The sequence below is a fragment of the Pongo abelii genome, chromosome 11 (genome assembly GCF_028885655.2).
Source record: "Pongo abelii isolate AG06213 chromosome 11, NHGRI_mPonAbe1-v2.0_pri, whole genome shotgun sequence".
Taxonomy (NCBI): Eukaryota; Metazoa; Chordata; class Mammalia; order Primates; family Hominidae; genus Pongo; species Pongo abelii.
The window spans coordinates 61,774,532-61,800,458 of NC_071996.2; the positions used below are offsets into that span (position 1 = coordinate 61,774,532).

Genomic DNA, 25,927 nt, shown 5'->3' on the forward strand with positions numbered 1-25,927 from the left:
TCTTCTCTCTGCATAGTTATATAATGGCTGCAGAAGCTCCAAGCATCATGGCCTCTGACAACCATCTCCAAGACAAGAGAATATGTCTCTTTGGGACACAAGTTCTCCACAGGACACTTCTCCAGAAGTCTCCCAGCAGACTTGCTGTCTTGTCACTACCTAGAATTCTATCACATGCCTTCATTAAGCAATCACTCACAAGAGGAATGGAATTACTATGGTTGGCTTACTAACAAAGATTCACCCCTGGAATCATATGGCCAACCAGCATCTAAAAAGAGTGGAAGGAAGGAGTGAAGATAGACAAGACTGCTACTGAATAGGCAACTGAAGTGTCTATTTATTGTATAGATATTTTACATACAAAATATCTATACAATAAAAAACTAACAAGTTAAATCTTATATGTGAAGTTAACCTGCATCTCAATCATTATGTAATGTCATATCAATTTTAATCCTTAAATGACATTTTTTAGTAAATTCACCAGTTATATCTACTAGCTAAATTGACCCTCCTTGGTTGTAAAAGATTTTTTAAATGTTTAAAAAGCAAACAATGTTAATGGGTGCAGCACACCAGCATGGCACATGTATACATATGTAACTAACCTGCACATTGTGCACATGTACCCTAAAACTTAAAGTATAATAATAATAAAAAAAGGAAAGAAAAAAAAAAGCAAGCAAAAAAAAAAAGCAAACAATGTACATTTGCTGCAGAGATATTATATACAGATAAGGAAGATGACATTAGTCTTTCCAAATTCTACCAACTAGAGGAAAAAGCTAACATTTAAATACATACATACATCCCCTTCAGAATTTTCTCCATGCTAAGTACAATATATTTTACAGAAATACTATATGTTCTATACTATAGGCAGCCTTTCAACTTAATTTACTAATATTTACATAGATTTACATAAGTTTTAATGGCTGGGTAGAATCTGTCTTTGTTTCAAAAAAGTCACTTTTGTATTCAAAAGAATTGAGACTTGGCACAATGAAGATAGGAAAGTGCATCACGAATGCTGAATGCAATCTTGAAAAAGCTGTGAAAATATCTGGAGATTAGAAAAATGATTAGAATAAGTCTATAGCCTCTCCAGGCCTTTTACTGTCTCCATGCAAATCTTGTCATGTGAATGCCTCACTCGTTTTTAATGGCCTACTAAAGTCACTGAGCTTTCCTTTTACCTCCGCCCAAGATCTATTCCCAAATGGGAATAAACCTTATTTCTCTTTTTCATTCACTAATGAATTCCTCTTCAAGATTCAACCACATTCTTTTGATAGCCACTACTATGATTATTAGGGCTACTTTTACTAAGGGACATAACGAGGAGTCTGTTCAGAGGTAATAAGGATATTCTTTCAAGTCCAGCTTAATACTTGATTTTTAAGAAAGGTTTTATTTTATTTATTTATTTGGGACAGAGCCTCACTCTGTTGCCCAGGCTGGAGTGCAGTGGCACGATCTCAGCTCACTGCAACATCGGTCTCCTGTGTTCAAGTGATTCTCCTGCCTCAGCCTCCCCAGTAGCTGGGACTACAGGTGTGCACTATCACGCCTGGCTAATTTTTGTATTTTTTAGTAGAGACGGGGTTTTGCCATGTTGGCCAGGCTGGTCTGGAACGCCTGGCCTCAGGTGACCTGCCCACCTTGGCCTCCCAAAGTGCTGGAATTACAGGCGTGAGCCACTGCACCTGGCCAAAAAAGGTTTTAAATTTAAAAAACATTTAAAGAATGAACTATGCACAATTTATGGTATTCCCATAATGCATTTTTCTTTAGGCATCTAATGAGAACAACCCAGCTAGTCTTCATGTGTATGGCTAAGGAAGAGAAACTACACATGGATATCACATAGTAATTTTGCCACCGCCTTTCCATGGACTTGAATGCTAAGGTGCAAAATTCTTTCCGTGAAGGTCCAGAAGAACCCAATGAGCTTTTTCCTTTCACCTTGGATTTAGGCAACTGCCTATCCAGCACACCTACGAATACTTCTTTTGCTACAGTAACTCATAAATCTGTTAGCCCCAGTCTTACCCAAAACTCTATTTTCTGGGAACTTCTGTATACCTACCTGAGCTTTTCCTTTAGCACCATCAGTCTTTCCAAGTAACCACAGCAAATGCAAATGTTTCATCTCCTGAATATCACTCGCTGAAAGTAAAATTTGGGGCCATTTCTACAGTCTAGAAAGCAGATTGGGTTAAGCTATGTCTACATAAGATAAAAACTACAAAAAGGTAAATGAAAATTAAAGCTGTTCATGTGACTAGAAAAAAATGCTTGATACTGCTCAAGGAAACAAGAGAGGACACAAACAAATGGAAAAACATTCCATGCTCATGGATAGGAAGAATCAATTCCGTGAAAATGGCCATACTGCCCAAACTAATTTATAGATTCAATGCTATCCCCACCAAGTTATCATTGACTTTCTTCACAGAATTAGAAAAAACTACTTTAAATTTCATATGGAACTAAAAAAGAGCCTGTATAGCCAACACGATCCTAAGCAAAAAGAACAAAGCTAGAGGCATCACACTACCTGACTTCAAACTATACTATGAAGCTACAGTAACCAAAACAGCATGGTGCTGGTACCAAAACAGATATATAGACCAATGGAACAGAACAGAGGCCTCAGAAATAATGCCACACATCTACAACCATCTGATCTTTGACAAACCTGAGAAAAACAAGCAACAGGGAAAGGATTCCCTATTTAATAAATGGTGTTGGAAAAACTGGCTAGCCATATGCAGAAAACTGAAACTTACACCTTATACAAAAATTAACTCAAGATGGATTAAAGACTTAAACGTAAGACCTAAAACCATAAAAACCCTAGAAGAAAACCTAGGCAATACCATTCAGGGCATAGGCATGGGCAAGGACTTCATAACTAAAACACCAAAAGCAATGGCAACAAAAGCCAAAACTGACAAATAGGACCTAATTAAACTAAAGAGCTTCTGCACAGCAAAAGAAACTATCATCAGAGTGAACAGGCAACCTACAGAATGGGAGAAGATTTTTGCAATCTAGCCATCTGACAAAGCGCTAGTATCCAGAATCTACAAAGAACTTAAACTAATTTACAAGAAAAAAAAAAACCCCATCAAAAAGTGGGTAAAGGATATGAACAGACAATTCTCAAGAGAAGACACTGATGCAGCCAACAGACATGAAAAAAAGCTCATCATCACGGGTCATTAGAGAAATGCAAATCAAAAGCACAATGAGACACCATCTCACGCCACTTAGAATGGCGATCATTAAAAAGGAAATAACAGATGCTGGAGAAGATGTGGAGAAATAGGAATGCTTTTACACTGTTGGTGGGAGTGTAAGTTCAATCATTGTGGAAGACAGTGTGGTGATTCCTCAAGGATCTAGAACCAGAAATACCATTTGACTCAGCAATCCCATTACTGGGTATACACCCAAAGGATTATAAATCATTCTACTATAAAGACACATACACACATATGTTTATTGCAGCACTGTTCACAATAGGAAAGACTTGGAACCAATTCAAATGCCCATCAATGATAGACTGGATAAAGAAAATGTGGCACATATACACCATGGAATACTATGCAGCCATAAAAAAGGATGAGTTCATGTCCTTTGCAGGGACATGGATGAAGCTAGAAACCATCATTCTCAGCAAACTAACACAGGAACAGAAAACCAAACACTGCACGTTCTCACTCATAAGTGGGAGTTGAACAATGAGAACACATGGACATAGGGAGGGGAACATCACACACCGGTGCCTGTAGGGGGATTGGAGGCTAGGGGAGGGATAGCATTAGGAGGAATACCTAATGTAGATGACAGGTTGATGGGTGCAGCAAACCACCATGGCACGTGTATACCTATGGAACAAACCTGTACATTCTGCACATGTATCTCAGAACTTAAAGTATAATAATAATAATAAATGCTTGATACTTTTCAAAATTCAAAATCTGTAATAATAAGTTGTTAGGAAAAAATAATCCAAATATTGAGCACTGGTTGGGCAATAGGGAGAAAGAGCCCTCTTCCATTGACGGTAGGAGGCTAAACTGGTGCAGTTGTCTGAAGAGTAGCATGGCAATATCATGGCAAGTTAAACAAGTACAGATCTAACAACCGGGACATACTCCCCTGTGTAGATCCTAGAGAAACTCTTACCTCAGGATATTAGTTATCTATTGCCGGATAACAAATTACTCAAAACTGAGTGGTTTAAACCAACAATAAACATTTATTATCTCATGGTTTCTGTGGGTCAAGAAGTCAGGAGTGGCTTAGCTGGGTAGTTCTGGCTCAGGGTTGCTTATGAAGTTTCAGTCGAGATGTTGGCTGGGGCTCCGGTCATCTGAATGTTTACCTTGGGCTGAAGGATCCACTTCTAAGATGCCTCAGTCATAGGGCTTGTAAGTTGGTGGTAGCTATTGGCTGCTCCATAGGGCTGGGCTGCTAAAGCATCCTAATAACATAGTGGCTGGTTTTGCCCAGAACAAGTAATCCAAGAGGACAAGTAATCCAAGAGAACAAGTAATCCAAGAGGACAAGTAATCCAAGAGGACAAGTAATCCAAGAGGACAAGTAATCCAAGAGGACAAGTAATCCAAGAGGACAAGTAATCCAAGAGGACAAGTAATCCAAGAGGACAAGTAATCCAAGAGGACAAGTAATCCAAGAGGACAAGTAATCCAAGAGGACAAGTAATCCAAGAGGACAAGTAATCCAAGAGGACAAGTAATCCAAGAGGACAAGTAATCCAAGAGGACAAGTAATCCAAGAGGACAAGTAATCCAAGAGGACAAGTCATCGAAGAGGACAAGTCATCCAAGAGAACAAGTAATCCAAGAGGACAAGTAATCCAAGAGGACAAGTAATCCAAGAGGACAAGTAATCCAAGAGGACAAGTAATCCAAGAGGACAAGGCGGAAGCAGCAGTGTTATTTTATGGCTTAGTCTGGGAATTCACAAAGCTATCACTATGCCATATTATGTTGGTCACAGAGATTAACCCCGACACAATGTGGAAAGGGATTATACATGGGCATGAATACTAGAAGGCAAGGGTCACTTGGGGATACCTTGGAAACTGGATTCCATATACAAGTCCATGTATTAGAAAAATCACTGCAGTATTATTTGCAGTGACAATGAGTTGCAGGCAACCTAGGTTTTCATTTCTAGAGAAATTTGTAAGTAAAATGTTGTGTGTGCCTCTGATGGAATACCTTATAGCAATGAAAACCAATGAATTAAAGTTACACATTTTTCCAACTCAAAAGAAACAGAAACAGAATTTAAAAACAATAAGATTTATAGCATAATGCAACTGATATATCTAAAAACCACTGTGTGTACATATGTATTTTTCATATTATATAAAGAAACATTGCTAAATAAATACTTAAGTGGTCGACTGGAAAGGCGTATTTTAAGTGGTTGTATATGGGGGAAAGTGGAGATGAACTGAAGAATGAAACAAAAAAAGTAACACAGAGGGGCTTTGCAAGAATAACGTAAAGAGTGTGCCATGAATTGAAGAAAGGAATTAATTACCTCCATTATTTGAGGTTTAAAAAAAATTCCTTTTTTTGGTAGAGTTGTAATGTGGCCAAAGCAAGTCTAAGAGATCTTGTTGAAGCAAGATTCCTAGCAGATAAGATTCTATTCATTTCCCTATTTTTTAAAGTCACATCCCTGTGGAAAGAAAATTTTAGTGGCTTGGCTGGGTGCAGTGGCTCACGCATGTAATCCCAGCACTTTGGGAGGCCGCGGGGGCGGATCACGAGGTCAGGAGATCGAGACCATCCTGGCTAACACAGTGAAACCCCGTCTCTACTAAAAATACAAAAATTAGCTGGGTGTGGTGGAGGACGACTGTAGTCCCAGCTACTCTGGAGGCTGAGGCAGGAGAATGGTGTGAACCCAGGAGGTGGAGCTTGCAGTGAACCGAGATTGCACCACTGCACTCCAGCCTGGGTGACAAAGCGAGACTCCATCTCAAAAAAAAAAAAAAAAAAAAAAAAAAGAAAGGAACATTTTAGTGGCTTATGTCTGTAATCCCAGCACTTTGGGAGGCTGAGGCAGGCAGATCATCTGAGTTTGAGAACAGCCTGGCCAATATAGTGAAACACCCGTCTCTACTGAAAATACAGAAATCAGCCAGGTGTGGCACGTGCCTGTAGTCCCAACTGCTCAGGAGGCTGAGGCACAAGAATCACTTGAACCCGTGAGGCGGAGGTTGCAGTGAGCTGTGATCACACCACTGCACTCCAGCCTGGGCGACCGAGCAATACTCTGTCTCAATAAAATAAAATAAAATAAAATAAAATACCTCGTTTATTCTCCTTGTTGAAATAAAATTCTTTTAGCAAGACACAAACCTCTTTCATTTCTCAAATGGAGATATTTGAAAAGCAAATAACCTTGAAAGAGGAAGCTCATAAATTAAATGTACAATTAGGAGTAAATGTCTGATAGCAGACTTCCTTGTTGAGGATGTGTTTAATGGGAGAAAGCTAAAGGAACGGAATTTTGAATTTCCTTAAAGAATATGGGGATTGAGGGGCTGGAAAAGAGAAGGAGCATGGAGGGGTATATTAAGGTACTAAAGACAGATTAGATCCTTCATAATTCAGATTAAAACTGATGCTTGTGACAGATTTTATTTTGGAATTGGAACAAGAAAAAGATCACCTTGCATTTATGGTTAATTTACTTCTTTTGAGTTTTAGGTGTACCTATAGACACATCTTCACCTGTTTAATTTTCACTGTGGTTAACAACTCAAATATTAATTTACTGTCTACATACTGTTTCAAACTGATGATTATTTTCTGTGTTCAACAGTAATGGATTGTTTGGTTATCCTTGGTTGGTCACCACTTGAGTGATAATCTAAATCTAAACTTGAAAGTAGGCCAGTTTCTTAATAATTTTCAGATTTTAGGACTAAAATGAAGAAGGTTCAGGTGAAAGCCTAATTTATCTTAAGGAAAATATGTTGTATATACTTGCAATTATGTGACAGCAGAGAGAGTTAGGATAATTTTTTTTTTAATTTGAGGAGAACAATGATATTGGTTTTATTGAGAATAAGCCCAACCTAGGGCACTGGGAGTGCATGAATCACTTACATAACAAGTGATCCACGTATGTATAGTAACCACTGTCACCTGCTCCAACCGCAGCCCTTGTGGGGTCATGCCCACTCAGTGTTTAACAGCTACCTCTGCTGAGTAACAACAATGAAGATACCAGTCCAAAGCAGCCAGTGTTTACCAAGCCTTCCTTTTTTTCCTATTTATTTTTAAAATTATCACTCTCAAAAAATTTTGTGTGTGTGTTTAAGTACTTTCTTATTTATGAGCCCCTCAGGCACCAGACATGTTATTATCAAGCCCCTTATATACCATCTAATATAAATTAACATAAGCATATATAATCTCTAAGGCAAAAAAAAAAAATCATCATGAAGAATCCCCATGGAGCATCAGGCAGTTCTAGAAACACAAAAACCAGACACTTTTATTCACAGTGCTGCCTTCTTTCCTGCTCTACAAAGCATTTTTGCTTAAGCACCAGCCCCTTTAAGGCATCACTGCAATATCTGGTTAACAGAAACTGACATATTTACATAATAACAGCTGATTTTCATATGTCTTCACAAACAACCTAGAGATACTGAAAATACTCTGTGGCTTTGAAGCTTTGTGAAGTTGAAAAATTTTTTTCAAAACATTTCTATTCTCTCTTTATGATAAAAAACAGTGGACATTATCTAAGGCCCACTTCAAGGGGCTATAAGCTCCATGAAGGCAAGGCCTGTCTTGTACGCCAATGATTCTCCAGAGTCTGGCGGAGCCCAGCAGGGCAGCAAATTGTATTTCTTGAATTCTTGGAGAAATACATGTCTTATTAGACTAATTTATATATCCGTTTTTCTTCTTGACAATTGAGTTATTTGGCTACCCATAGAGGCATTTTTCAGACCAGAACAAGATCTAATGTATTCTACTATTTTCATCTTGAAAATGTGAAATAAGAAAGAAGACCAGGTCCAGAGAAGTTTGCAGACCAGTGAGGCTTACAGGCTACAGAAGTTTGGCCACCTGACTTAAACTCACCCTCTTCCACCCAGGCCAGTGCTCTTTGAACCACACTCTACACACTGTTCCTCCTGTAGGTCTCTGTAAAAATCAAATTTAAATTAACTGGCTTTTAAAAAAGAATATATTTTCAGGTACATTAAGAAAAACTAAAAAATTAGTTTGTAAAAGTCTTTTATTGTATCCGTGCCACACATAGTGAAAAATAACACTCCTAAAAAAAGAATGCTACCTTTTCCACAACATTTTATTTTAAATAAAACTTCAAGTACTCTTACATAGGTACAAAAAAAATCTGATCTATTTGCCTCCAACAGGCCACCACAACACACAGTAGATAAAACACAGTGGTTACAAATGTCTTTTAAATTTATTTTTGAGGCAAGGCAAATGGGAGGGAAATGTTTCTATGAAAAAATACTGTGTGCGTAGGAAATTGTCACAATTTTATTCCACATGGATACAAATGATTATACTTTAATTTAGGCCCTGGTGGCTTAAAATTATATAACAAAATAGAAAAATGGAAAACTAATATCCCCTACACCCTGTTTCAAAGGCAGGCACTACCAAGATTAAGGAGACGCCACAGTGTTGGTAGAGGATAATTACTGTACAGACTGTATAGCTATCATTACCTTCAGACGAAAATAAAATGCTACAATCCTCTAAGGCATGAACAATAATGTCTGCAAACAATATATACACATAATACATATTTAAAACAAGACTTAATATAAACAAGAATGAACAGTATATACATGTCAATTTTTTCACTGTTTTGAAATACAATTTAACTACACAAGTGATGCAGCAACATATATATATATAAATGTACTTGTAACTCTACAGTAAAGTTTCTTTTTGGTGCTTTTATAGCACATCAGTGTAAACAGTTTAACTTGGCTTTGTTTTATATTTTAAAACATTCCTTGTTGTATTTTCAAGATTTAAAGCAATTTTCTAGTTCTTCCTTTTCACAGAAAACGAAGATTCTGGATGTGGTTTAATCATAAATAATTCATAAAATTAAATACATTCACTAAAAAATAAACTACAAAGTAAAAAAATGAAAAATAGATATTTATTGAGAGGGAAAGGAGAACCATTTCCCACATTAGAGCTCTGGTGTTGAGTATTCAGTGCGATTTGATATATTTTAATTGCTATTGCACTATAACACCCTTTCCTTTGAAAATTCTTTGGGTGTGCTTCCCTGTTCTACCTAAATTAGCTGATAAATCACACAAACCAATAACCGAGGGCCTTGGTTGTTGTAGGAATGAAGCCTTTAAAAATGGTATCATTCTTCTGATACTTTTTTTTTTTATACTTATCTTAAGGAAAAAGAAAGTCATTATGTATGTGCCTTGCACGTTTATGTAAATACAGTTCACATTGCTGGTCTCATTTGTCCTTGTTTAAAAGGAAAAAAAATAAAGAGATTATTATAACTTCAGCTCACTTTGAAAGTATCTGTCCACTTTTTTTCAAAATACTTCCTCATATTGTGGCCAGCTCTGCCTATATCAGAATCATCTTCATTAAATGTTTCACAGTTGTCAAAAACAAGCCTGACATCTAGAGCAAAGGTTTCAAGGTTTGGATACCTGAAAGAAAACACATAATTAGACATTGCGTTCATAGAGTGGATTTGTTTTGTAAACAAATGAAGAGTTAATAAAGGGTAAAAATGAAAGAAAAATGATTAGGATACCTGCATTTAAACTGATATAAAATATATGATATCCTCTTATAAATGGAACATTTAAACATTTTTGTATGTTCTGGAACATACTGGATTTAAAGAACAGGTTAAATGAAAAAATAGGTTTCTCCAAAGATCAAAACATATTTCAACTGGCATTTTCCCCATAACCCAACTCCTGTTTGACCTGTATCACACAATTCCGTCACAGGACCTATCCCACTTGACTAGTTTATTAAGTTCTCTGACCAAATGTATCACTTGCAGGATCCTATTATCCATGTTAAAAAATGCTCAGCTGCAGTAGAAATCATGTCAATGCTCCCCATGCAACGATAAAAATTACACTTGTCCTGTTGCTTTTATATACACCCCAAGATATGGTGCTCTGCATTGTCTTCCCCATTTCCCATTTCTCTTCTCTTCATATATGCTCTTCTGCCCAAGCAATAGAGTATGATGAACCCAAACAAGCAAAACAAGCATATGCTATCTCTCTACTAGAGGTAACATGAGGGTCTGTCTTTCAACAAGAAGCACTGTGGCTTCTGTGCTTTTCTGGCGGGATAAGCCCAATTCTCTTTCTCTGTAGAAAAACAGAAAAGAGAAAAGAAAGGTGAATGAATCTGCATAAGCTTATTAGTAAGAAGGGAATGGTCATTTCAAGCCAACTCAAGCCAATTCAATACATTTTAAAAGATAGCTTTTAGAAATGCAAATTTTAAGTTAACTCTAACCTATGACAAGCTGGATACTAAAATAATGTAACCATTAAAAATATCCCATGAGTGTAAATTAGTACAACCACTATGGAGAACAGTTTGTAGGTTCCTCAAAAAAACTAAAAACAGAGCTACCATGTGATCCAGCAATCCCACTGCTGAGTATATACCCAAAAGAAAGGACATCAGTATATGAAAGAGATATTTGCATTCCTATGTTTGGTGCAGCACTGTTCACAATAGCCAAGATTTGGAAGCAATCTAAGTGTCCATCAACAGACGAATGGATAAAGAAAACGTGGTACTTAAACACAATGGAGCACCATTCAGCCATAAAAAAAAATGAGATTTTGTCATTTGAAACAACGTGGATCAAACTGGAGGTCATTATATTAAGTGAAATAAGCCAGGCACAGAAACACAAACATCACGTGTTCTCACTTATTTGTGGGATCTAAAAATCAAAACAATTGAGCTCATGGAAATTGAGTAGAAGGATGGTTACCAGAGGCTGGGAAGCACAGTGGGAAGGTGGGGATAGTTAATGGGTACAAAAAAATAGAAGGAATGAATAAGACCTAGTATGTGACAGCACAACAAGGTGACTATAGTCAATCATAGTTTAATTGTACACTTTAAAATAAGTAAAAGAGTAGAATTGGATTATTTGTAACACAAAGGATAAATGCTTGAGGTGATGAATACCCAATTTTCCATGATGTGATTATTATGTATTGCATGCCTGTATCTCATGTAGTCCATAAATATATACACCTACTGTGTACCCGCAAAAATTTAAATAACAATTAAAAAAAGAGAAATACCCTATGAGGCACTGACGCTGTGAGACCTTGTCAAAGTGGAATTCTATTTCTTTGGTGAAATATCTTGTAAGACCTTTGACTCGCTTCTTCTGTGTGATAATGAAAGAAATATTTCTCTATGTGTAATGTGCTCACAGAGTTAAGTCAGCCCTTATGTAACCTCATCCATTTTCCTAGGAATTATTTGCTTATTTTTATTGAGGTTAAGAAATTCACATAAAATTAACCATAGTAAGGTGGACAGTTCAGTGGCATTTAAGTCACAACACTGTATTATCGTCCCCTCTAAAACACTGTCCTCACCCTGAAAGGAAACATCATACTCATTAAACAGTTATTCCCCATTCCTCCCTCTTCCCAGTACCTGGCAACCACCAATCTTCTATCTGTCTCTATGGATTTATCTATTCTAAACACTTCATCTAAATGGAATCATATAATCTGTGTGGGAATGATTTTTATAAAATATTTTAAAGTGGATTTGAGAACTACTTCTGTCTTTGTTCCTTACCCTAAGAAAAGGTTAATGATTAGCATTAGGGAGAGTGGAATCCAGGAGAGAATTCTAGCTGAGATTCTAGGTGAAAAAAGTATACAACTCATGTGTGTGTCCTTCCTTTATGGGATGGGGCAGCTAATGGAACTCAGAAAAATTCATTTAAGTAGGCCCCTCCCTCTATTCTAAAAATTTCTAGTTTAAAAATTTGAAATATGGTTTGTGAGTTTTGGTTCCAACTCATTAATTTGGGTTTAATCAAACAACTCAAAGTGGAGAGTTCGAGGAGCTTGAATCCACGGAAATTTTGCTTCCCACACACCTGGCATCACAAACAGGATTACACAGACTGTTTCCTTCTCTCTTCCTCTTCCCCTGTGACTTCCTCCATTCATTCAAAGGAGCTGATTTTGTAGCTTTTTTTGAGACAGTCTCACTCTGTTGCCCAGGCTGGAGTGCAGTGGCGAGATAGCTCACTGTAACCTGCACCTCTGGTTTCAAGTGATTCTCGTGCCTCATCCCTAAGTAGCTTGGGACTACAGGCATACACCACCATGCCCAGCTAATTTTTGTACTTTTAATAGAGACGAGATTTCACCATATTGGCCAGGCTGGTCTTGAACTCCTGACTTTAAGTGATCCATCTGCCTCCACCTCCCAAAGTGCTGGGATTACAGGCGTGAGCCACCTCACCTGGCCCATATGATTTTGTAGCATTTTTTTGTTATATATATTTCTAAGCCTATTTGTTTTAGGAATTTTGAGGTTTACGTTAATCTTTTATCCAGGAATTGGAAGATCATGGAAGTTAAAATCAAGAGTTAATTTAAATACTAGTAAAGTCTTCACGTGTAATTCTTTTTCTTGGCCATGTTAGTTATAAATTTCATTGTGCCATCTACCTAGACAACTATTTTGATAGAACAAACAAAAGAGGCTGGGTGAGGTGGCTCACGCCTGTAATCCCAGCACTTTAGGAGGTGGGGGCAGGCGGATCACCTGAGGTCAGGAGTTCGAGACCAGCCTGGCTAACATGGTGAAACCCTGTTTATACTAAAAATACAAAAAATTAGCCAGGCATGGTGGCGCGCACCTGTAATCCCAGCTACTTGGGAGGCTGAGGCAGGAGAATCACTTGAACCCGGGAGGCAGAGGTTGCAGTGAGCCGAGATGCACCATTGCACTCTAGCTTGGGCAACAAGAGTGAAACTCCATCTCAAAAAAAAAAGAACAAACAAAAGAACTAGTCCATATCTAGATAACAGTGTTTGCATATTGGAACCAATCAGTACCAATCAATCATTTAAATGCTTCCTTAATTTAGGCAGGTCCCTTCTGTAATTAAAAAATAATAAAACAAAACAGACATAAACCTTTGGACGGCTGTTATTTCATCCTCCAAAGAAATAAATTAGTCATTTGGTCAACCTAGTAAATCACTTGATATATGTGAGGGACGCTGATCATTATAAGTTCTATTTAACTCTTCTAAATTGAATATAAATCATAGAGAACAGTTATTTTCACCAAAAGAATGTATAGGAAGAACTAAATAATATACTGGACAATAACAATGTAATTAAAATATATATTGTATGAGTATCAGGAAAGCCTCCCAAAGTAAGTAACTTTATTCTTGGAATAGGATTGCAAAGAGAATATGGTAGAGAAGAGCAAATAACAGTTTTCTCTTCTGCATTTAATAAATGGAATTTTGGTATTCTCCAATAACTCACATTAAAGCTCTTAATATGTAAAGCTTCCAAAGATCTTCTATTTCTACATTGTGATAATCTAACAATATTTGAGTCAATTTTTGTTAAATCCATATGACGTGTGGTTGATACTCCATGGATGCAAAATACAAATTCCAGCTTATATGTTACTTACTTTGGGAGGCTCTCCTGATACTTTTCCTTACCTTCAGCTTGCGTTTGTGGTGCTCTTTCAATGTCAAAAGCAGGTTTATTACATTGGTTTTTAATTTCTTAAATAATTTTAGTTGGTTTCTCTTCTATACTATTCTACTCTAACCAAATACGCACATACACACACACACACACACACACACACACACACACACACACACCTGCCTCAAAGGCAGGGCCTATATCTTGCTGTTAATTAAAATATCTTTGGCTCACTACAAATATGCCTAGCATATATCAGGTATTCAATAAATATTTAGTGAACTGAAATGATTTACTTACTGTCCACTACTTAGTTTCTCTCTAATTGTGGAAAAATCCATAGGCTTCTTAATAACTTTCTTATAACCAGGAACAAGTTTCAAGTTTACAGGAAGTAGAAAAGGCCATGCATCCTCATGAGTTTCCATTTCAGTCAGAATCATACTAAAGAAAATAATATTTGAAATCAGTATCCATACTTTACAACTGTCTTATTTTTTAATTAAAAAAGCTTTCAGTTATTATATATATGAGATATATATATATATATGAGACAGGGTCTTGCTCTATAGCCCAGGCTGGAGCACAGTGGCACTATCTCGGCTCACTACAACCCCTGCATCCCGGGTTCAAGTGATTCTCCTGCCTCAGCCCCTCGAGTAGCTGGGATTATGGGTGCACGCCACTACACCCAGCTAATTTTTGTATTTTTAGTACAGACAGGGTTTCACCATGTTGGCCAGGCTGGTCTTGAACTCCTGACCTCAGGTGACCCACCTGTCTTGACCTCTCAAAGTGCTGGGATTTCAGGTGTGAGCCACTGTGCCAGGCCCAATTATAATCTTCCAAATAAAAACTCAATGCAAATTAACATTAAAAGAAGATAAACGAATACATTTACTATACTTTTACTTATGCATTTTCTTAACATTTATGCTTTACATTTTTTTATTTACATAAATTGTCAGAAAGAAAGCTTTAATATGGTAAAAGGTTTCTAAACAAATAAAATGGGACATTATAAATACACAGTGCATGAAAATGGAAATAATACCTGCAAAGAGCTAGGTCCTTGGAGTCATCTCTTTTAGGTTTCTTAACTGAAGTAAAACTTTCTTGTTTTGACAAGCTAATAGAAGTGTTTTCCTCCATTTTTCTTTTCTTGAGGTCTTTGTTTCCTCTTTTTAGTGAACTACTTGTAGATGCAGAGTCTTCATCTTCAGTATCTCCTGTTAAAGTTACCTTCTTGCCTTTCTTTGACTCATTAGTCTTTTTTCCTTTGACATGAAGTTTTTTGATTTTTAGAGTTTGACCACTTGCCTTTAATTTAAAAAAAAGTAAATGAGGTGTAAGAAAGTGACTGTCTACAGACCTATTATTTTAAATTATGAAAGTCTGACAGGACAAACAAGTAAAAAGAATAACTCTGATCTAGAATGTTGATAACTATTATTCTTAAGAGAGATCTGTGTATTTTTTCCTCTCATAATATAAGGATAAAATCTAATACGACATGAAAAGTCTATTCATCTTCAGAATTCTTAAACCTTGAAGATGCTGATCTCACGGTAATTCATCTACCGAAGGTGTGTGTAGTATTCTTTCAGTCTAGGTCACTACCTGAATGAGTTTAAGGATATAAAAGAATTCTCTTTCGGAGCACAACGGAATTAGGAACAAAGATGAATAGAAATGAAAATAGACAGATTGTTAATAAGAAAGTTGAAGAGGTAAATAAAAAGCCAGGCCAAAAAATGAAAAATAGCTAAGGAAGTGTCAAACAGAGAAGTCCAAGTGATCAAATCTACTAGAAATTGATTTGATTTTTTTTCCTGGATAAAAGATAAAAGGTATTTGCAATAAGAAGAGAGTTCCACAAACTTGTGGTTCCCAGGGGTGAACAAAGCAGTGGTGAAAGATGGGGTAAAAAGATGTCTGTTTTTGAGAAAAACAACATAGAAAGAAATGACATAAAGGACATTATACTTGGAATCAAAGGATAGGAATTCCAGCTATGGCTCTGCTACTAACTTTAAGCAAAAATATTTGTGAGGCCCTGTTTTCTCATTTAAAAAATAAGGATGACAAGCCACATATTTGCTGAAGTCATTCTAGCTCTAGAATTACATGCAAAAATTAACTCTCAACGTGGTCTTATGCAATATAACTACAAATTGCAGGCAGCGCACTGATGCAACAAGAAGGGTGCTCCACCCTGTATTCATAAAGAAAAAAAAATCTGCCTTTTGGGAGTTAAATGTTATAATAAATATAATAGATCATGAAAGAAAGATACGTAAACTTCTGGCAACGTATGGCTTTTATTTTTATTTTCCAAATATGTGGTACACACCAAACACTTTTAGAAAACTACTATTCCCTTAACCAGATTGTTAAGAAATCCTAGACTGCAAAGTCACATAATCAGTGTAGCAATAATTTAAAGTTGGCTGCAATCTTTTTTTTTTTTTTTTTTTTGAGGCAGTCTCGCTCTGTTGCCCAGGCTGGGAGTGCAGTGGTACAATCACGGCTTACCGCAGCCTCAACCTCCTGGGCTCAAGACATCCTCCCACATCAGCCACCCGAGTAGCTGGGGCTACAAGTGTGCGCCACAATGCCTGGCTAATAAAGTTGGTTGTATTCTTAAAATTGGCTGAAAAACATTCCTTTGGAGTATTTCATAGCAGTTTCTTTGAGGATTTCATGACCCCTGCCAGTACATTACTTAAAAATGCTCTTAAGCAGTTAAAATTATTTGCTTCTTTATTGGCAGCTTAAAGTATAGTTAAGGAGATATTTTAATTGACTCAATAAGGCAAACCATAAATGCAACACTTTCACCATATCATATCAAAGAATCACAACCCCCGTCACTAACTGAAATAATTAATATGTTTTATTCAGTCTCTTCTCCACTTAGTTATTTATATTCATTAAAATCTGATTATTTTGGGTTTTTATATTACACTGTGCTTTTACTCTGAATCTCTGAAATCATTAAAAAAAGATAACTTAATATAATGAAGAAAAAGTCCATTTAATGACAAGTTAGATTAAATAGCTGTGTTACTTAAAACAGAATAAAATTTTAAGAATAGTGGGCCAAAACATCTATCTGAACTAAAATATTATTTGGGATAATTTTCTAACAAATTAATATTCACGTTAAGAAAATATGAAATTGGGCCAGGCGCGGTAGCTCACGCCTGTAATCCCAGCGCTTTGGGAGGCCAATGGGGGCGGATCGCCTGAGGTCAGGAGTTTGAGACCAGCTTGGCCAACATGATGAAACCCTGTCTCTACCAAAAATACAAAAATTAGCTGGGTGTGGTGGTGCACGCCTGTAATCTCAGCTACTTAGGAGGTTGAGGCACAAGAATCACTTGAACCTAGGAGGTGGAGGTTGCAGTGAGCTGAGATCACACCACTGCACTCCAGCCTGGGTGATGGAATGAGACTCAGCCTCAAAACGAAAAAAAAAAAAAAAAGTATGAAATTGAAATCACAGAATCAAAAAACTTGTGATTTTTTAAAGACAAAAAAATGATGTGTGTCAGCTGATCTCATTAGATAGTGCACATACACATACTTTAAAAGCAAACTTTTATCAAGTTACTCTGTTACCTGATTACTTCGCTCTTGGGCAGGGTATCACCCCAACACCCATCACCTTTTCTTGGCTACAGTACAAATTCAAAGAGGAACTTAGTGGGTCTTAAGCAAAACTCATCAGATTTCATGAACAATGGTACATATCTTTCTTGTTTATATATTGATAGAAGTCACGGACTGGTGGCTCACAGGCTCCAAACAGGTCACAGAATGTATTTGGTTCATATAATGCTTGTAAAAATTCTGAATTTGTTTCTAATATTTAATATTTGGGAGGACATAAAAATCCATAGTCTTGACTTCCCTTGAAATATTAGTGGGTTCTGGAACATGGGGCCCACATTCCTACATGACAACAATTCGGTGGAGTTGAGCTTTGACTATTAAATTTAAATAGGGCCATGACTCCCCTGTTTGCCACAGTGCCCACGAGGGGTCCAAAGAACTCTTTCATGTCATTTACTTGGCTTTTGTAGGCACTGAAGTTTGAAATGTCTAATATGTGAGTTTGTGTGTGTATGTGTGTGTGTATCTAAGACTGTATATTCATATAATTGGCCCTCCATATCTGCAGGTTCTACATCTGTGGATTCAACCAGCTGCAGATGGAAAATATAAAACAAAGGCCGGGCACAGTGGCTCATGCCTGTAATCCCAGCACTTTGGGAGGCCAAGGCAGGCAGGTAACTTGAGGTTAGGAGTTCGAGACCAGCTTGGCCAACATGGCAAAACCCCATCTCTACTAAAAATACAAAAGTTAACCAGGCATTGTGGTGCACGCCTGTAATCTCAGCTACTCAGGAGGCTGAGGCAGAAGAATCGCTTGAACCCAGGAGGCGGAGGTTGCAGCAGTGAGCCAAGATCGTGCCACTGCACTCCAGCCTGGGCAACAGAGTGAGACTCTGTCTTAATGGGAAAAAAAAAAAAAAAGAAAATATAAAGCAAAAAATCCAACCCCCTCATAACAAAACAACAATTAAAAAATAATAAATAAAAAACAATATAGTCTAACAACTATTTGCATAGCATTTATTGGGTATTTATTGCATAGTTTTATTGGGTATTATAAATAATCTAGAGATGACTTAAAGTATACAGGAGGATGTGTGTAGGTTATATGCAAATAATATTCCATTTTATATAAGGAACTTGAGCATCTGTGACTCTGGTATCCACGGTGGATCCTGGAGCTAATCCCTTGCAGATCTGCAGATACTGAGGTATAGCTATGTTGTATATATATGCACACGCACACAAACAAACTCATACACATCTTTTCGATTCTGTGATCCTGTGATCACATATATACATACATACACACACACACATACACGCAGAGTAAAAACAGTTAATCAGGATAATGTATGCAGAAAAAGCTACTTGAGAGCAAGGTGTATGTATAGTATAAATATTTTTAAATAACTATGAATTAAATTCCTTATATATCAAAATCAATGTTTAGAGTTTTATTGTTGTAAGAAATATCTAGTTCACTACATTTAAAAAACAAAAAAAGCAGAAGCTTAGAAAGCTGTATTCACATAGAAGGGCTTGAATGAGATTACAGATCTCATGTCTCCAAGTCTACTGCTTGAATGGTAGATAGCTAGGATACTAATTTAAGAAAATTTATTCAAAACAAACGTCCAATGACCTACCAGGTGATACTCCCAAGATCAAAAACACGAATCTGTTAGTAATTCATAGAGTATTAGAGAAACTTTCTATAACTTAACAGTTATGAAGTTAAAAATAATTTTATGTACAATCAGTGATACTCCCAAGACCAAAAACACTAATCTTTTAGTAATTCATAGAGTATTAGAGAAACTTTCTATAACTTAAGTTATGAAGTTATAAGATAATTTTATGTACAATCAGTGAAGACTGCTGTTAAGTTATATTTAACTGTATGACAAAAATGATCAATGAGAATAATCAAAATAATCAAAATAATCAAAAAATGACTATTAGTGAATATGATGCTATGTAAGACGACTTGCTATCTTGTGAAATATAGTCTAAAATATAAAGTATTAAAATAAACATTTCACAGAACTATAAAGTTATAAAAACTTTCACATTTATGACCTTATTTGATCTTCAGAAATCCCCACAAAGCAGATACTATCCCATTTTACAAATGATAACCTTGAGGCAAAAAAAGCACTCCAATGTTTACAGATCAGGGAGGTGCAGAGAAATCAATGAAGATTTGAGAAGAAGCAAAGACTGGAAAGAAAACCAGGAGAGTATGGTATCCTAGAAGTCAAGTGAAAATCAATGTTTCAAGGAGGAGAGAGTGTTCAGCTCTATCAAACGTAATAGGTCAGATGACATAGGCACTGATCACTGGAGTGAGAAATGTGAATGCTGTTTGTGGCCACGGTGAGAGCACTTTTGGAGAATCTGTGGAGGTGAAAATCTATAGTGAGTTCAAGAGTGAATCAGGGCCAAGTGTGGTGTCTCACACCTGTAATCCCAGACTTCAGAGGCTGTAGCGCGAGGATCAGCTGAGCCCAGGAGTTTGAGACCAGCCTGGACACATAGCGAGAACCCATCTCTACAAAATTAAAAAAAAAACAAAACAGCCAGGCATAGTGGCACAGGCCTGTAGTCCCTGCTGCTTGGGAGGCTGAGGTGAGAGGATCACTTGAACCTGGGGGACTCAAGACTGCAATAAACCGAGATAGTGTCACTGCATTCCAGCCAAGGCAACAGATCAAGATTCTGTCTTAAAAAACAAAGAGTGAATCAGAGGAGAGATATTAGATAGAACCAGAACAAAAAATTTTCCAAGTGTTTTTCTGTAAATGGAAGGAAAAAATGGAGGAACTGGATCAAGGAAGAAGTGAGGACAGAAGAGGATTTTTGTTTAGTTTTCTTAAGATGGGAGAGATAGCAGCACATCAGTAGGCTAAAGAGAGGAACCCAGTGGAGAAGGAGAAATTGGTGATGCAGGAGAAGGGAGAACTGCTGGAATAATATTCCCAAGGAGGTAAGAATGGATGGGATCTGAGACACAAGTGGGAAAATTTGCTTAGTTAGGAGTTCATGGCAACAGCAGAGAAGGTAAGGTATGTGAGCCCAGATGCAGAAGGACAGCAGATGTGGCAAGACGTGATATTTTCTTCCGATGGCTTCCATTTTCTCAGTTGAATGGCAATAAGTTGAGAATGAAGATGGAGAAGGCAGAGCTAGAGATAAATTACTGACATCATTAAAGGCCTCTAACACCTTATTTATTTATTTATTAATTTAGAGATGGAGTCTCACTGTGTCACTCAGGCTGGAGTGCAGTGGCATGATCTGGGTTCACTGCAACCTCCACCTCTGAGGTTCAAGCGGTTCTCCTGCCTGAGCCCCCCAAATAGTTGGGACTACAGGCATGTGCCACCACTAATTTTTGCCTGGCTAAAATTTTGTATTTTTAGTAGAGATGGGGTTTTGCCATGTTGGCCAGGCGGGTCTTGATCTCCTGGCCTCAAGTGATCTGCTCGCCTCGGCCTCCCAAAGTGCTTGAATTACAGGCATGAGCCAACATACCCAGGCCTTAATGCCTTGGATTTGAAGGCTGAGTATTACACAGCTATATTCAGATACAAAGGTATAGGTGCTAGAGAAATCAGAGAGTTGTATTAACCAGAATAACGGTTTTACCAAGGGCAGGGGCAGGCAAAGGACCTAATGGTGGAAGCAATGATTGGGATAATGACACATAAGACAGAATAGGAGGAAAGAGAGGACATGAAGTGAGAGAGCAACAGTGAAAAGTCTTAAGACAAACTGAAAGTCCTGGTAAGATTCAAGGATTGTTGGAGTTGAAGTGCTACAGGGAGTGAACTGGAAGGGAAGAAAGGAGGTGGACAGATGGATGTTTGAAGTGAGTTTATGGAGAGGCGGTAGTTAAAAATTAGGTTAAGAGATTGTTAACAATTAGCTTACCGTTAATAATTAGGTTAAGAGATTAAACATGGGAGAAAGTAACTGAGGTAGGGAATACCTAGAGTCTGCCTTCAAAAATAAACACCATAAAATTCTGCATTTTGATCTAGTAATTAAAAAGTTGTTTGGAGCCCGGTGCAGTGGCTTGCATTTGTAATTCCAGTGACTTGGCAGGCTGAGGTAGGAAGATTGCTTGAGGCCAGGGATGAGACCACTGTAGGCAACATGGCAAGACCCTATCTCTCTCCCAAAAAAAAAAAAAAAAATTAGCTAGGTGCAGTGCACACCTGTAGTCTCAGCTACTCAGGAGATTGAGGCCAGAGGATTGCTTGAGCCCAGGAGTTTTAGGCTGTAGTGGGCTATGATCATACCATTGCACTCCAGCCTGGGCAACTGAGACCCTGTATTAAAAAAAAAATAAAAAGATAAAATAAAATAAAAAGTTTAGTTTTAGATCGGTCTTACCTTAGCAATGCAAGCTGGACAAAACCAGTCTCCATCTGGGATTGTTGTAATCTTGGGTCTATGGCAGTAGGTATGACAGCCTTTGTCACAGCCATCACAAAGAAGAAGCAGTTCTTCATTATCTCCCTTTCGACAGATTTGGCAGTACTATAATACATGAAAAATCATTTAAAATTAACCCTCTGCCATGAATAATAGTTATTGGGATGTTAAACACACCATAATTCCTAATTTATATTAGTAATGAACATTCCGCTTGCTAACAAATATACAGTAGCCATACACATCTATGTATCTTTCGTTACACAGATATGGACCACATGACGGGTGAGCAGTTCTATTGGGGTAAATGCACATTTCAAGTACACTGCAAAGAACAAAGCTAGAGGCAGAATGCCTTGCACACACTTCAGAAGCATGTACACATTAACATATGAAATAATTAACATGACATTAGAGCACATAAAGCAATGAATAGCTTTAATACATGGTGTTTTATTTGTTTAATGTGCTTCATCTTTTGCTTATCTTAGCATCCTCATGATATCCTGAGAAAGAAATAAGAGTTAGAGCATTTTTAAGAATCAAAATTAGAAAATTTGTATTAGTATCATAATTATGTATAATAAAAAGATAACCCTAGATTTTTGACTAATTCATCTATATATTGTGATAGATTGGAAAATGTGTTCAAATCAGGAAACTTTGAAAATCAACCCAAATCAAACATGTGTCACAAGTGCAGAAAATGGATCCTACAAAATAGTTTCTAAGGAAAAAAAGATACAATACATGTAAGAAGTTAAGAGGTCATTATTTATTTTTTTAGAATTAAAAATAAAACTAGTTTTCTACTGAAAATTTTCTAATATAATTAAAGACTTTAAATCTGCAAAAAGAAGACTTTTTCCATGTACACATATTCTGTACAGTAAGTTTTACAAAGGAAAGAAGAAAAGTTAGACAAGTAAAAACTTCCAAGATGGCTTTAAAAGACGGTAAGCACTAACACTGTTTTTTGACATCTAGTTCATACTCCAGTCACAAAAGAAAATGTCTTGCAGTCCATATTTTTAAAAATGAAAACATTTAACCAGAAATCATTTAAACTACTTTAAAGTTAGGTATTTATACGCTCTTAAAAACAAAATAGCTTAACTGTTCAAACTTACTTTAATTTTCAATGCAACATTATATCTTAGTCTGGGAAAGTCTAAAATGGTCTTCTTATAACTTAGTATGTATACCAATGATAGTTGTAGAATCTTATCAAAACAGCAGATACACTATTCAAGTTAACAAATGTTTATCAAACGTATATACTATATATTTCATATTAACATTGGCATGGTTACCAAGGGCAAAAGTAGCAGTTTAGCATTCTAACAATCAGTATCTATTTTTTGACCTTTCCTAACATCACCATCACTGAATACCTTAAGATGGTGTTGTTTCTCCATATTTGAGTTACATCGTTAAAACTTCTATTGTAAAAGTATTCACTGAGAAATAACAATTGCAAGGTTATATGTATATCCCTGTAACAACACAATTTAAAAATCAGATTCATGAACATAAGTAAATACTCATTGTTTTCTCTACTAGGCAACTATAAATACTACAAGATCTGTCTTACATCTCACACTTAGGATTTAAAAATAAAATTATTTCCTGATACTTTTAAAGAAAGGGTGACAGATATCAAACTCATAACAATTTTGAAAAATTATAGTAATAGCTCACAATATGTTACAGTAAATATATTATTATTTGGTTTTAATTCCTCTGCTACTACAGTAAAAAATAGTGGATGCTGCCTACTGTTTAACAACAATATATATAAAGCATGCCATGGGTAGAGAATTATCTGGAGGCAAATTATGACAACTCCCTCTTTTTCTTGGTAAGCTTGGTCTTTGTCCAAAAGGGTATTTCTAAAGATATTGAGCACTTTAATATTTTGTTAGGACTTACTATGAGGATTACTATAGGCACTGTTATGTCTCTAAAGGTTATAAAGTGCTTCTTAATCTTTGAATATAAAACACTGCCTTCTTTTCAAGGTAGTTTCACAGCAAAAAATGTATTATTAAGCATTTTAAAAAGGAAATGAAGATTGTGAGAGATGGAGTTATATGATTAATAAGGGTAGATGAAGAACAAGAGAAAGGTTAATGAATTTGCAAAAATGGAAATAAAGCTATAGATTGCAGAATTTAAATATATCAATATAAAGGCAGGTTTTGATACAAGTTTTAGGTTTATGTGTATAAGTTTATAATAAAACTGAACACATCATGATGATTGCTTTGGTGTAGATGAGAAAAATATAAATACAAATTTCATTTTGATCTAGGACTTAATCTTTTTTTTTCGATTTTATTTACAGACAAGGTCTCATTATGTTGCCCAGGCTATAGTGCAGTGGCTATTCTCACGTGTGATCGTAGCACACTACAGCCTCGAACTCTTGGGCTCAAATGATCCTGCCTTGGCCTCTGGAGTAGCTGGGACTATCAGCATGCACCACCATACCTGGCAAGATATCAGTCTCAGTTTCTCTCTCTCTTTTTTAAAAAATCATTATTGCCTAGATCTCAGCAAATATATTTGTCTAAAGTGACATTCAAGCTGGTTTTAATAATAATTTTTAGAAGGAAAAAATATTTGTACCTGGTAAAAACACTATTAAATGAATCGAACAGTGCCTTAAAATTTATAGTAAATTCTGGGCCAGGTGCGGTGCCTCATGCTTGTAATCCCAGCACTTTGGGACGCCAAGGCAGGCAGATCATTTGAGTTCAGGAGTTCAAGACCAGCCTGGCCAACATGGTGAAACACCGTCTTTACTGAAAATACAAAATTTAGCTGGGCATGGTGGTGCACGCCTGTAATCCCAGCTACTCGGGAGGCTGAGGGCAGGAGAATCGCTTGAACCCAGGAGATTGAGGTTGTAGTGAGCTGAGATTGTGCTACTGCACTCCAGCCTGGGCAACAGACACTCTGTCTCAAAAAAAAAGAAAAAAAAAATTATAGTAAATTCCAGTCTGAATTGAGAAAGACCCTGTATTCCAGCACATTATGAAACTGCAGATTCATAGATATTTTAGGAAGCAGTGAAAAACCATAGAAGAAACGTAATTTATTTGTGTGGAATTAACAAGGCCTTGAGTAGTCTAAGCATAAAGGTAAAAACGAAAGAAAGAATGCTAAGTTATTTAAGAATCAATTCTTTTCTTCAGGGAAACAACCATTTTAAGTAAAGGAATTTCACCTTTAACCATTCATGAAAAGAATCTCAAATGTTTATTAATTTTAAAGCTAGTCTGTAATTCAAAGTAAATGGTAGCCAGGCCCGGTGGCTCACACCTGTAATCCTAGCACTCTGGGAGGCTGAGGCGGGCGGATCACCTGAGGTCAAGAGTTTGAGACTAGCTTTCCCAAAGTAGTGAAACCCCATCTCTTCCAAAAATACAAAAATTAGCCGGGCGTGGTGGTGGGTGCCTGTAATCCCAGTTACTCAGGAGGCTGATGCAGGAGAATCGCCTGATCCCAGGAGGCGGAGGTTGCAGTGAGCCAAGATTGTGCCACTGCACTCCAGCCTGGGTGAGCGAGACTCTGTCTCAAAAAACAAACAAACAAAAAAGCAAATGTTAAAGTAATTCATAAAAGACTACATATAATAGATAATTCTATATATGATAATATAAAAGAGGCAAGAGGGACACTTGTACATGATTTAAAGTAAATATTTCTCTGGAAAACATGAATTATAGCTCTGTATTTTGAACACACACCATTTTGGTGCCTGATACAAAATAGAGATTTCTGTGATAAACTAAATGATAAACTAATTGGGGTTGTAGAAAGAAGGTGAAAAACCAATTTTAATTAGTAGAAGAAAGACTAAAGGATCTACTGTTCATGTCAACCACATCTGATGCCAAATACATGATATAAGCACATAAACTAAGAGTTCTCTGCTTATCTTGTATTTACTTATCTAAGTGCTTCTTAGAATTAAAAAATGAAAACTGATAGAAAAAGACATTTTAGCAATGCAGTAATATAGCAAGTAATGTTAGCAATGGAACTGTTTACTAT

The 25,927-nt window shown here is 36.7% G+C and overlaps 1 protein-coding gene across 16 annotated transcripts in view; it reads right to left on the reverse strand.

Annotated features, from left to right (window-relative positions):
- Positions 1–8,298: 8,298 nt before the first annotated feature.
- Positions 8,299–25,927, reverse strand: part of BAZ2B (bromodomain adjacent to zinc finger domain 2B) — a 395,277-nt gene continuing 377,648 nt past the window's right edge. For all 16 annotated transcript variants that reach the window (XM_054548956.2, XM_054548959.2, XM_054548958.2 and 13 more), the window contains 4 exons: positions 21,824–21,970; positions 14,856–15,121; positions 14,102–14,245; positions 8,299–9,751 (listed from right to left, as the gene is read on the reverse strand). In XM_054548956.2, coding sequence (XP_054404931.2) covers positions 9,598–9,751; positions 14,102–14,245; positions 14,856–15,121; positions 21,824–21,970 — 711 coding nt within the window. In that variant the 3' untranslated portion in view covers positions 8,299–9,597. The remainder of the gene's footprint in view (positions 9,752–14,101; positions 14,246–14,855; positions 15,122–21,823; positions 21,971–25,927) is intronic.